This window comes from Lutra lutra, chromosome 14, assembly GCF_902655055.1.
Source record: "Lutra lutra chromosome 14, mLutLut1.2, whole genome shotgun sequence".
Taxonomy (NCBI): domain Eukaryota; kingdom Metazoa; phylum Chordata; class Mammalia; order Carnivora; family Mustelidae; genus Lutra; species Lutra lutra.
In genome coordinates this window covers 38,516,502-38,530,687 of record NC_062291.1, presented here as the reverse complement: position 1 = coordinate 38,530,687, position 14,186 = coordinate 38,516,502, and the positions used below count along the sequence as shown (strand labels likewise).

Genomic DNA, 14,186 nt, shown 5'->3' with positions numbered 1-14,186 from the left:
TTACCGTCTTTTGTCCCTCAAAAAGGCATTGATTCTCCTGTGAATTTTAACTAGAAAGGTCTTCTCCTGCCCTTGTGTGTATGTGTGTGTGAGTGTGTGATTTCACCAGCATGCATCCCTTGTACTGACTTCCTTTCAGCAAGAAACCTTGAATGTCAGTTTCTTTATTCCTGTCTCCCTTGCATTTATCCTGGAAAATTTTTTTTTTTTTTTTTTTTTTTTTGGGTAGTTGTCCAGGTTGGCTAATGTTTGTTTTGTCCTGTGTATTTTCAGGAGCTTGCCCTTTTTGTGCTTTTATTTTTATAATCCACTTTATTAGTATATACCTTTGCAGTCCTAACCCTTTTGTGTTTTCGGATCTTAGAGCCCCCTCCCCTTCTGAAAAGGTCACCCCCTTTCTTTGGCCTGTCTTTTCAGTCTCTCTTCTGTCTCCTGTCTTCTCCTCAGGCCATGTTTGCCAGCTACGTCCCTGAAATCATAGAATTAATAGGAAACCGCAAGAAATACGGGGGCTCCTATAGTGCGGTTAGTGGAAGAAAGTAAGTATGCCAAGAGGTTTTGCTGCCTCCGCTGTGGTAGAATCCTCTCTGCATGCCATTTTTTTTTTTTTTTTTTTGGCTCTTTTTTCTTTGTTTCATGCATGTAGGCAATGTTTGCCCGCTACGTGCCCGAAATTGCTGCTCTCATCCTGAATCGGAATAAATTCGGCGGGACTTTTAACAAACATGGAGGCAGAAAGTAAGTCTGTTGCATCAGAAGAGATGGGGTTGAGTGACTTTCCAGAGCCCCTCTGGCAGTGACACAGGAATCCTGCTCTCCCCTCCCCTCCCCTAGAAGCTTCTGTGAGGGAAGGGCCATATTCTGTGTGGGCTGTGATGTCGGAATTACCCCAGGAAGCTGTCCCCTGTGGACCGCCTACCCAGATGTGTGCCCGTTCATGGCTTTCTTCCCTACCCATTGATCCAAGACACATACTGCATTTCTCCTGGAAGGGGTTCCTAGATGATGGGGCTGTATTTTCTGTTCTAAGCCCTCCCCAGGAAGCTGAGCTCGTTCATTCTTCCCATTGACAGGCTCAGGGACTACATTCTGGTCCCCCAGATGAATGTGATGCCATCCTTGGGGTTTCGTTTGTTTGTTTTTGATTTTTGTGCCGCAGTAATATGGGATTGTCCTCCAGCAGGGAGGCCTTAGGGAGGGCAGGGTCAAGGTCACCTGGCCTACCGTCAAGCAGTCAGGAAACCGATTCTCTTCAGCCAGGAGGCACCGAGCTTGTCCTCAGAGGGACTATTACGTTGTTGAGATTCCTCAGGGCAAGACACATTCTATCTGTGGCATGTTGGAGCATGGGTCCTATTCCCAATGAGGCTTTCGTTGGGCTTCCTGTACCTCAGTGCTTTCTTCTTGGGGACTGGCTCACTTTGTGGTCCAGTCATTCCACCAATCTCCGAATCACTGCAATCCTTCATCACCAACCAGAAGCCTGACTCCTCTGTCAACAGTGGGGCCTCAGCCTTTCTGTCCCCGGCCAGAGCGCCAGACAGGGCTGATGGCACCCATTCTTTACTTCACTTTTTTTTTTTTTTTAAAGCTTTTTCTTGGGTCCTCAGCTTTGTTGTTTTTGTTTTTGTTCAAACTTCCACAGAGTAAGAGGCACACTTGAGGGTTAACGCACAGCTCGAGGGGTGTGTCTCTGCATGCACGCTCAGTAACTACCATCCAGAGCAAGATGGGAGGATTCTCATCTCTCAGTCCTACAGTGTTTTCAGTCCTACAAGCTCTGATCGCAGAACTATGTCTCCCCCCTCGGACATGTTTTCATATGAACTCTTTTTGTTTTGTTTTTTTAAGAGAAAATAAAACCATAGCACTGCCCTTCCCCCTCACCTCCTCCCAGCCTGACCGTCCTGTTGGAGGGAGCAGATCTCATCTCTTGTGGGTGATCCCAGAGCCTCCTGAGCTCAGGTGTCCAGTCCTTCGTACAGAAAATGAGGAGGTGGGGGAAAAACAAAAAACAAACCCAAAACTCATTTTCTTGAACTACCCACAGGATACCAGTTTCCTTTCAAAGGAACAAAGGACAGTGGGCGAGAGGAGGCCAGTTGGCGTCTCTTCCGTGGAGGCAGCACATTCCTCCACCTTCCCTCTAATGGAGCCCTCCTCTTCCTATTACCTTAACAGCCCTGGATGAGATGAGAACCAAGCTGTTCTGATTTTTGGGCCATTGGTTGGATCCAAAAGGCCAGATAAGTCCAGAGATTCCCATTGGTCATTTATTCCATTGCCAAGAGGAAAACAGCTCCTCTGCCCATTTCGCCTCTAAGGTGTGAACAGGTCGCCATAAAGCAGAAGGCGTTCTGAGGAACTGGGCTCTCTTTATGGCCTCCCACCCCACTAGCTCTAAGCCAGCATTTCCTTATCACGGCCCCCGAAGAAGCCCATAAAGTCAATTGCCCCGACATGTACATGGACCATATTTCTTGACTCTCACTCCGGGTACAATGTTTTTCTCTAAATAGTTTTCCTGATCCAGTGTGGGTGGGCTGGGTGACTGGTGGCTTTTGTTGCTGGGCGCCCCAGAGGGGGCCTCAGAGCAGTGGCCTCTCACCCGCCCCTGGTCCGATCTGGTCATCTTTCTCGCCTTGGCACTTCCACTCAAACCCTCGAGTACTGATGACTTCAAATCACAGACTTCCCGTGGCTTTTGTTCTGTCTATCTCCGTCATCTTTTATCACGGCCTTTTAGCCTGTTTTTTTTTTTCTCTTTCGCTTTCTCTCTTCTCCCTTTATGAAAATACACACTTTGCTTTTAATGTGCTCTTTGGGTCTCCGATGTCCCCCGACCCTGAGGACAGAGAGTAGGTCCTGTCATCAACACCGGGACCGTTCGTTTTACTTTACACATTGTTTCCTGGTTCAAAAGCTAATTACTAAGTAGTTTAAAGAAGCCCTTTGGTCACTTAGATCTTTCATCAGAAAATATAAGCTTGGGAAAGGAACGGTAATAAAGGGCCATTAGCACCCTTTGTTTGATGTTGTTTTTCAGTCAGTAGAACAAGATTGATGAAATGTTATGTTTGGCCAAAATTTGAGTTTTCATTTGGAATTCAGTGTTGAGAGAATGGGCTGTCAGAATCAATAAGTTTTCTTTTGCTTGGGATACGGGCATGTGGTAGTAATTAGCAATATAAGGTCTTTAGTTGAGCAAGCAAGCATGGACTCTGGCAGTAAACATAATGAGAAACTACAGTTGTTCTATTTCTAACGTCAGAAAGTTTCCAGATAAAATTAAATGCATTTGCAAAAGGAAAGCAGCTAAACTTTGTTGAAAGATAGAGTTCAGACTCTTAAAATAGCATGCTTTGCCCCATGTTTTTGTGTATACAAAAATCTACGCACTAGACGCACGGACGCACGGATGCATGGACACACGGACACACGACATATACTCTTCTCCCCAGGGTTTCATCAAGTGAATGCCCAGAATGTAATTAAAACATATACACAGTAGAGGGGATCGCGTGTGCGTATTTTACGTAGGAATAACCTCTCAAACAATGCATTAACTTGTCAAAGAATTTAAGGGAACTTGTGACCCAAAGCTACAGACATGTACAACTTTGAAATCTAAAGATGGATTTAGAGGGGGAAAAGAAAATCCCCAATAAACCAGAAAACCAAAAACACAAAAAATTAGGCAGAGAAGTTTAAGGCTTTGTTTATGCAACACCCAATTTCAGGATATCGGAGAACATGGAGATTTTTGTTGGTGCCTCATTTTCGGTTTTCATCTGTGTGTTGGGCGTAACGTAAGCAGCCCACATCGCATCCCCAGGACATCTTCACCATCAACATGGGATCAAGGGCCCGAGTGGCTTTTCCTAACACTCGTATCGATGTTCCTCACTTGACCTCCCACAGGACCTCCAGAGCTAGTGGTAGATGTGGGGACATGTGCACATGTGAGCATCCACTGTTCTCTACTTTATCTTATTACGATGTGTCAGGGCTCCTAAGAATAGGAATTGGGTGTCAGTAATCAGGGGTTCAATGTGTGGCCTATGCGGGCAGTCTCTGTGTGCTGGAGGTCTTGGGGACAAATGACCTCTTGGGTTGAGAGCCCAGATCTTATTCAGAAGGGTAGCCCACCTGCAGCCCAGCCTGTACCCCCCCCCGGGGGGGGGCACATTGCTCCTTCTCCTTCCCTCCATGTAAAATCAAAGCTGCTCAGAGGTGGGAGAGCAGGGAGGTGAGGCTCCCATGGCCTTTGGGATCCCAGTTTGCTCTTCTTCCTCCCATAGCCCCTTGCCATTTCCCCCAGAGATTTCCTCTCTGTGTGTGACTCAGCCACTCCTGCTTAGTTTATGAGAACTGACGAGATCATGGTCCGAGGTCACATGGCCAAGGGCCATGGAAAATAATCAGCTACAGAGAGGAATCCATCTGCTGTTAGAGGTAGCCAGGCCGGGGAGCCATCCGGACCTTGTTTTTCCCATGATGGGCTTCTGGGGCCCCAAACTGAGGCAGTCCTTGGTCAGGTGTTTGGGAGAAGGGAGAATGAGATGTGTTTGGATTATTCTACTGGTTTCTGGTCAAAGGCTGAGAAGATACAGAGAGAGGAAAATGAATAATAGAGGACAAGATGAAGGCAAAAGGGGGCCAGGAAAGCGAATGAGGTCTACTTGAAGGAAGGATCTCCTGGCTCATGGAGAGTCTGGGCCCCCCTTCTGGTTGGGGGAATAATTGTCACAGACTAATATGGCTTTAGTTCCAATATAGGAAAGCTGTCCGTGGAACTTAAATGCTATGGCTTCCCTCAGAACTTTTCTTTATGTAGACAGAGGAATGCAACATACTTGCAGATGAAAAGGGAATCACTATGACCCAAAGACTTGAGACTGCCTTCTCAGACAGTAGTAATACCTACAAACTTGCATATTTCTTAATCCTCATAGCAACCACATAAAGAAAGCATTACCATCTCCCTTTGCAGTGGGTGAGGAAATTAAGGAACAGAGAGGTTATGAGACTTGCCTGACATTACGCAGCAAATAAAGGATAGATTTGGGATTTGAACCCAGGGGCGGTCTGCTTCATGCGGTTGTGCTGCCTCTAGCGATCATCTCCTGACACGTCTTTCTGTTCTGAACCCCATGGTCCTGTGGTTGTATGTTTTCCTCCACCCCTGCCCATGGGTGGGGCCACAACACTGTGCATATGATGGAGAGAAGAGAAATGCCTGAATATCACTAAGGGCCTCTCTCTTCCTTATGCTCGGCTATTGCTTCTAAAGGTCCTGCCCCCCGCCCCCAGGGTCAAGGACCAAAGGTAGAGAGGGGACAAAACCATTTCTTCCTTGATTTTTCCCATTTGATGAAACTAGAAATGTATTTGTCTCTTGTACGTTTGTAACGACGAGGGGCTCTCAAGAATGGATGGAGGGATCATTGACCAAAATGAGATTTGTGCCTTATTTGTGGGTCTCGACATTTTCAGCCCCTCTCTGGGGAGTTCATTTCCTAGGTTACCAGCCATGGCAGACTGTAGTGATCTGCCAGGTGTGTACACCTCCCTCCCCCCGCCCCCACCCCAGGCAGAACCTATCTGAGTGGCATCTTGAGAAGAATGTTCCCAGCCCTGGCAGACATATCCACCTGTTCCGCTAGGTTCCGTGGCTGATCTGGGGGTGGTTTCTTCACTGTCCGTGAGACTTAGAGTAGCAAGAGCCCCTCCTGGACAGTCCTGTGTTAGGGGCACTCCCTGGTCTTGTTTCAGAGCCTTGGGTGGGAGTGGTACCTCTCTCGTTCAGGAGGCTGGGTCTTCCTGGAGGGAGTTAGGGCAGACTCTGCTTTCAACGTGAGTCGTCATCTCTGGATTGTAGGTGGGAGCCCTAAAGCCATAGAGGTTGGCAGAATTTATCATGCTTTTCCACTTAAAAATGAAAACAGATACTTTATTATGTTCTTTAATGTAGTCGTCATATTTTAAAGAGTATTTAGTAATTTAACAAGAGTTTCGTGACCCAGGAAATACTGGAGCACAGTTCATTTCCTGCCTTCCTCTCTGTTCCTGTTATCATGGCTGCTGGATCATTTTCAGTCCACGGATGTTCACCGTGTACCCCCGTGCCCGGCACAATGTAGGTTGTGTTGGGTGCGAGGGGTTCAGTGGGGAGCAAGCTACCCGTGGACCTGTCCTCAGGGACGTTGCAGTCACCAGGAGGTTACAGGCAACGTGCGAGGCTATGAATGACAAAATCACCCAGTACAAATTTTAATGCCTGTGGCAAAAAATGAAAACAAAAAAGACTAAAATTCTGTTATAGAGACAAACAGGGATGAGTTACCCTGAAGAAGTCCTGGGAGGTGCCATTTCAGAGGAGGGCCGGGTATAGCCTGTTCCCTGGCTGCTGACCCCCACTTCTGGTACTCCTAAGCCGAGGAGAGCCAACACCCTAGTTTTAAAATTCATATTACATGAACCCCTCTTACAACCATCCATCTTTGGTTCTACCTTCATGGGACTAAGTCTTAAAATCATATTTTCCTCTCATGCTCTACTTTGCCTGTATAGCCATCTCCACTGACTTACTGAGAGAGGGCAGTCTTCCCTGGTTCCTTATTATTGGGTTCTTATTTAATTCTGTGCCTCTTCTCAGATCAGAAATTGCTTCCTCCTCTCTCTGTGTGTATCTTTTGTTCCTTTCTGAGACCACTTTCTATCCCCTCCTGCCTGGCTGTCTTGAAGTCCCACTCCATTCTCTCAACCACACTCAAGCTTTGCCCACTGTGGTTTGAGACCACTTTTTGTTTTTTAAAGGATTGGCACCTTAGAGGAGCTACGGTGCCAGAACAGACATTGCGGTGGATCCTTTAACAACATGGGCTTCAAGTGCGTGGGTCCATGTACATGCGGACTGTTTGGGAGAAATATAGTACAGTAAATGTGTTTTCTCTTCCTTAGGATTTTCTTAGTAACATTTACTTTTCTTTAGCTTACTTTATTATAAGAACACAGTCTGTAATAAATGTCACATATGAAATAGGTGTCAGGTGACTATGTTCTTGGTAAGGCTTCTGGGTCAGTAGTAGGCTATTAATAGTTGAGCTCTGGAGGGAGTCAAAAGTTACACGTAGATTTTTGACCACACGAGGGTCGGTGCCCCCATTTGTTCAAAGGTCAATGGTATTTCTTTACAAAGACTCACTTAATCTATCTCGGAGTCTATGCCCTCCCCAGGAGAGCTAGCGTGAGTCCTGCCTTCATCACTATCATCCCACATGTAATTATTGTGTGCTCACTACACACAAGCACTGGGATAAATGTAGTCACACCCATAGAGATTTCCAAATATGCCACAGCACTCTTGAGCTATACATTATTTGGCCACCAAAGTGGTTGGGGAGTTCAAACTCAGAGCTTACATAAGCTTCCCCTCTTGGTTCCCAGAGGTGACCGTCTTCCTACAATAACATTTCCATCTGGACTTTTTCTGATAAGGGCTGACTCTAACACTTGGGAATAGGATGTGGGGTTAATTCGTGTGGTGTTGCCTTGGGCCCAGTACCATACGCCTTTCCTTCCCTTTCCCCTCTACACACAGTGTGGGCAGTACTCCCTCTCCCTTCTGCACAGCTTGATGTGGTCCGTGGGGGTCTACTCCTATGGGGGGTGTTTCCGATAGGATGCCATTCATGATTTCTAGATCACAGACATCACTCTGGTTGAAATGTCACAGAGGCTTTGCTTTTCACACGAACTTCTATCCCTTGACAAGCAAGCCGTTCAGCTCTCTCCTTGCGTGGCCCACGTGATGCGCAGCCTGAACTCCCAGCAATGTTTTCAGATTCCTCGATTTTAAAAGCCATAAATTAGCAAATCATCAACATATCACCAGGAAGGATCATCTGGTAGCCATTCTAGTCAGAAGGAAACACAGGCCCCAATAACTGATCTTCACAAAGATACGAAGAACTGTAGACAGACAGATACAGTAAATAGGAAGGCAAACAGATAATTCAAGTTGACAGACCATCTTGGACTGATTAGACATTCTGCTTTGATTAGCATTAAACTTCTGGGGGAGGAAAAAAGAATTGAGATTGCCCTAATACTTTGGGAAAATGACCCCTTGACTACTTCTGAAATTCAGAACCGAGGGGGCAGATACCCAAAGCAAGTGTCATTAGATGCTGTGTCATATAATGTAATATGCTAGGTATTCCCTTCTGATGCGAGGGGTCTTGGTGGGTGTGGAGGTGGGTGCTTCTCTCTTTGCATCTGCTTTGGATTCTTGCAAGCTACATCTTTAGTCCCTTTCAAACTTGAAGCTCTATTTAAAGAGACCGGGATGCATATTAAATCGATTTCCTGATGATACTAATGGAATGAAGGCTTGTCCCCCCTCCCCTCCTCTACTTTCCTGCTGTCTCTCTTCCCTTCCACACATTTATCAAAATGTTCCAGCTATTGTTCTGAAAACAAGAATAGAAATGTAGGTGGGAGATGAACTGTGTACCTAGAAAAAATAAAAAGTCATATTCAAACCTAGACTTTTGCTCTCAGATAGTCTTTCTTCTACTAAAAAAAAAAAAAAAAGAGAGAGAATTCCAAATATGACTTTGCTAATTATAATCCCTGAAGAGTCTTTCTGCTCAATCTCACGTTTGATTGGGTGAATCCTCTCTGGGTAGGTTCCAAATCTAGAGAAGAAACACCACCATTCGAGAGCACGTTGCACTGCATTTTCTGCCTTCCTGCTATGTCGTGTATCGTGATAGAAGTCTTTCCAGAGCTGTGCACCATGGTTCCTAGTAGATTTGGGGTTTGTCCCACTGATGCTGCCATCATGTACCAGGAAATTTTCTAACTGTCCAAGCCCATTGTCTCTTTCTAGTAAAAGAACTTTAGAGGCTGTTGCAGTGTGAGGCTTATGGAAACCTGATTCTGTGTCTCTCAGGGTTCAAACTCCCACATCTAGTGTGAGTGTTGCGTAACAATGACCTGCTCCCACTCCAGAACCATGGGGACGGCTCCAGATATGGGTACCGATTTTCAGTAAAGGCAATCTTATCTCCCCTCCGTGTGCCTTCTTAATTAGGGGACAGGGAGGCCATTCAGAGACAGGTTCATGGCCATCTCTGAGAGAGGTTTTGTGACCTTAACTACAGACCTCAAAGGCAAATGCCCGCTGGGCTGTAGAACAGATTTAGGAACGTTCCCATCCCAGCATGTTTACTCAGCTTACAAGCATGCGAGCCCCTGCTGTGTCCCAGTCACTGTGCTAAGTGCCGTGGTTAAAGGATGCGCAAGAACATGTGATTATGCCTTCCTGGAGCTTACCTGAGACTTTGACCCATCGGAACCATCCAAGCTTCTAAACAGAAGCTTGATGATGGAGGAGCATCATTCCAGTGAAATGCTTTTTTGGCAGGAATCTTCTTCAGTGAAATCATGAAGGCTGCAGACATTTTACATGGAGTGCTTATAATAGCAGTTGATAATTCATATTGTTAAAATGTACCCATTACAGTAGTTTGGGGCAAAGATAGCAGGGGGACTTGTGCCCCCCAAAACCTCCTGTGGATCTAATGGTGGACCCAGTCAAATATAGGTGCAGAGCGACTTGAGAGGGTGGGGGAGTTGCTGATCCCCACCCCCAACCCTCTCTTTTTCATCCTCTATGGTGACCCCTGGTGGTGTGTTATGCCTCAGTGAGCCCTGGAATGTGTGGACTCCTCCCAATTCTTATGTGTATAACAGATGCTGGAGGCCAGCTAGAATGCTGGGTCTACTCAGGGTGGACTGGATAGCTAGAGGTGTGGGCTGACTGGGGCCACACCCTGAGTAGGGCTGGGTAACAGGGCCACGATGTGTCAACTTGATTGTCTTTATGGGAAAGTAGTCCCAACAACTCTAGGGCCATGGTGCATGATTTACCAGGGATGTTGGCAGGGAGGTGGGGCTGGCGTTTTACATCAAAGCTAATATACCTCCCCTCCACAAGGGCCAAAGAACGAACCATTTCTTTGCTCGAACTTGTTTTCCCTCTATTCCACCTTCATCCCCGAAGGGTGTGGTTCACCTTTGCCCTAGTCTTGTCTTGTCAGGGTCCCTTGTGTTCAGAAGCAGCGCCACCCAGTGGAGACAGGCAAATCTACTTTGATCTACATAGAAGAGAGCGCTGTTCAGCGCCCTGATTTCTCTGTAAGAGCAGAGCACCATCTAGGATTGGAAGAATCATGTCAAAGGAAGACTGACTTACCTGAAAATGGCCAGAGGCCACCAAGCCTGCAGTAATGGGATGAATAAAACATGGAAGGGCAAGGGTGTTGGGGAGAGACACCATGTTATTTGTGAGAGCCTACTTCAGATGGCTGTATAAGTCGTCTTCCAAGAAGGAAGAAGAGAAAGAGGAGAGAGAAAGAAACCAAACACCACCAGCCTACTGAATCCTTGTGAAAATTAAGTGGCTCTTCCAGTGGGGGGCTCCTTGGTTATAGGCAACAGAAATGGATTCTTGCTCACTTAAGCAAAAAAGGCATTTTCTTAGAAGGTTAGAGTACCTTACGGAATTCAGAGGAAAGCTGATGAGCAAAGATTTCAGAAAGGACGTGTTTGAGCCAGGCAAGCAGAAACTCAGGGATGGTCATGACAGGGTTTTGCCGGCAGGATGGATCCCACTGGGACTTAGGGTCAGTCCATGCAAGACTGAGAAGCGTTGATAGGCCTAGCTCAGGCAGGGCACCTTGATTCAAGGTCCCAAGGATGTATCTGATTAGAGAGGACTGGTTCCCCAAATTAAAAGTGAGGTACCACTGACAGAAGAGAAGGTACCTGCTGAACAGGTCAGTATAACCAGTGCGTCCTACACTGCGGTTGTCAGAATTTATTGATTTATTTTTAAAAATTTATTTATTTTAGAGCAAGAGATTGAGAGACTTGGGGTGAGCGGTAGAGGGAGAGAGTCTCACGTAGACTCTGTGCTGAGCCCTGAAGCCTGATGTGGGGCTCAATCTCATGACCCCGAGATCACAACCTGAGTTGAAACCAAGAGTTAGATGCTTAACCAACTGCGTCACCCAGGTGCCCCTCAGAATTTATTTTTAAGACTTGGACCGAAGCTCCTTTGTAGCAATAAACTACGAAAGAGGTGTGGTCATCCCTTGTGTGTGATCTGATTATGGAGATCTAATCGTGATGTCCGATGGGGGAGGCATAGATGCAGACCCCTCTGGCAGTGGGTTAGGTCCTGACCATCTGCATATGGGAAGAGGCACATGCTTTGTGCAGAAAGTTCTGGTCTGGTCAGGACATCTCCCTATTCACTGAGGGAGCTTCCAGGAGTCTGTCCCATGACCTTGGGGCTCTGTTTTACAGAGGTGCCTTTGCTGCACTGTTGGGAACAATTTGCTCAGCCTTCTGCCCCTGTTTAGGGAAACAGCAAAACAGCCTGTCTCTTCCACAATAGCTCTATTGACAGCTGGATGAGATGATTACTTTATTCTCTTCCTCACTAGGAGGGAGAAGGCATTTCCTCTCTTTGTAATTAGCAAAGTACTAGCTGTGGCCCTGGGTAGGAGATTTTCTTATCTCTAAACCTCCTTGGGCTTTTCGTTGGCTGGTTTTGTTTTTTTCCATTTGTGTTAACTGGAAATGGCTACAGGCAGGGTTTGACATTGTGGCCTTGAGACACATTCCCAGTTGTTTTGTTTTTATTTTTGTCCTCCTTACCTGGACTCTTCTTGCACAAGTTAGCAGAACCTGGTTAGTAGATCTGAGGTGGCAGAAGCAGCCAGTGATCTGACAGGCTCGAGATTAACTGTTAGGTTTCTTCTACACTTGCGGTGGCAGAGGGTGGCCAAGACAAGCACACCTTACCAACCAGCCTCTTGGTCAGTAGATAGTTCCAGAAAGCCCAGCAAGCTTTGGGGTTCCTGAGCCAGGTCTCTAGGTAGGGTGGAAGGATGGGAGCCACACAGCCTGGGGCTAGCGTTTGTTGGCCAAAGGTGAACTCCCCTACGTGGAAGTCTGTTCCTGTGGGACAGGCTCTCCATACAGGAGGAAGTGGGAAGGCGGGAGGTGGGTAAGCTTCCTTCCTTTTGGACAGTGGGGTCCTGCACCTCAGGGGAAAGCCTCGGTAACCGTCACCCTGAAGGACACAACCCAAACCAGGGCAGGCTGTGTGACAAAATAGCCAGAGAAAGCACCACAGGTGACAATGGAACGTCAAGGCCAGAATCTGCCAAAACCTCAGCTTGAATGAGAGCGTCTTGGAGAAATAGTTGTGTGGACACTGAATGGTTCAAATTCAACCTTGGAGGGACAACGTGGAGTACTGACCACTGTGTGATTTGAGTTGTAGGCCTCTCACCACCTGTACCCTGCTTTCTGTATGATAAAATGCTGCTGAATTCCCTTGACAAGTGCTTCTTAAAATTCATTCCCATCAAGCTGGTGGCTACCAATGGTGGCGGGGGGAAGGGGGGGTGGGTGGGAAGAGCATGATTAGAAGTCTCAGCAGAAAGACAGAAGAGATTCTAGCATATGTATTTGATATAAATATTATAGTTTTACAGAGACATCTAGATCAATATATGCCACGTTTCATCTGCCTCTCTGACAAAGTGAGCACAATGTATTCAGGGAAAGCTGTATAGGATTTTCAATTTACTCTGTGTGATTTATTGTGACAGGATAGCTATGGGTTTTTTAAGTTCTTTATACTTGTTCCAGTAAAAATGGATATAGTATCTTTAAAAATAAACAGCCCAGAGCTGTGCATTTTACATTGTCTTCCTAGAATGAGGCTCTTGCTAAAGAGAGATCTGAGACCTTCCTGCCCCATGGGGGGAACTTGATGCAGTCAGATTTGCCTCAGTCCTGCTCTTTGGCTGTTTCGAGGGGGTGGGAATGGCGGGGAGTGTGAGCAGGGAACTGAATTAGGAAGTACTGCAGACGTCTAGACAAGATACACTGGTAGCACGGACTAGAAGGGGCAGAGAGCTGGAACTCTGGTGGGGGGAATCCATCAGTGTCTGTGGGTACAGCCCACTCTGTCTGGGCCCTTTGTTTTGTAGTAACTGGTCCCAGTCTCCTGATTCCCAGCTCAGGATCCTTTCAGCAGCATCAGCCCTCCTTCTCTCTAGGAGGCATTAAAGTGAGGAGGTAGTGCGGCTCTTGCTCTGCCCCTCATCGTGTACTGAAACTCTGTACCTCAGTTTCCACATTAAAATAATAGTGGAGGTACTAGACTAAACATTCCCGAAGGGCCATTGTGATACTAAGATGATGTGAGTCTGTGGAGTGGGGCCCATCCCTGTCACAGTTCCCTTTTTCAAGGTTACTGGCTCTAAGCAACACTTTTAGTTCTCATTTAGCTCCACTCAACTTCAGTGGGTCTCTGGAGGCTTCATTCACTGGAGCCTTCAAGAGTTTGCCATCCCCCCACCCCGGCATCCTTCTCTTATGCCTTGTGACCTAGGTTACCTCGCCGAAGTTGTCCATTCTGAAAGGCGCCAGTGGAACTGTGTTCTGAAACATGTCCCAACTCAACTGGGGCATCCTGGCTTCCCTCCACCATCTCCAGGAAAGGAAGTAGACTGATGGAGGAGAATGCATGGGATTTCATTCTGAAGGTGGAGATGCTTTATGATGGGAGAGGCACATCCATATTCATTTAGTGAAGATATACCCATGAAACAAGCACTTGGTAGTTTGATAAACCCTGATACAGTGGCTAATAGTCAAGCGTTATCCTTATTGTGGTTGTTGCACTCAACCACTGATGCCATGTTTGCTCCATGACACATGAGTGTTTCCCACCCCTAATTCGGTCCAGCCGAGTTTACAGATCCCTGCCCCCAAACCAGGCGTCCTTGCTTACACTGGATGACCAACCCCATTACACAAAATGCCATCTGCTACTATTCTAGCATTTCAGACACTTCTTCATGCATCAGAGAGGAATCCTTTAATCCAGCCATTAACATTAGTTTATCCCAAGAAAGATTTGTTTAGAGAACTTGACAAAATTTTAAAAACAAAGAAGTCCCATTAGATCAGAAATGGTTATTGATTTAAGTTTGTTGGCCGTCTTCACAAACCACGTGACCAGGCCCTGTAGAAACCCATCATTAAGAATGCCAATAGTTTAAAGAAGTTCAAATCTAGAGCCACATTGGGAA

At 46.6% G+C, this 14,186-nt stretch overlaps 1 protein-coding gene across 29 annotated transcripts in view; it reads left to right on the top strand.

Annotated features, from left to right (window-relative positions):
- Nucleotides 1-14,186, top strand: part of KCNMA1 (potassium calcium-activated channel subfamily M alpha 1) — a 729,891-nt gene that overhangs the window by 502,097 nt on the left and 213,608 nt on the right. For all 29 annotated transcript variants that reach the window (XM_047701854.1, XM_047701853.1, XM_047701852.1 and 26 more), the window contains exon 9: nt 448-539. In XM_047701854.1, the coding sequence (XP_047557810.1) occupies nt 448-539 (92 nt within the window). The remainder of the gene's footprint in view (nt 1-447; nt 540-14,186) is intronic.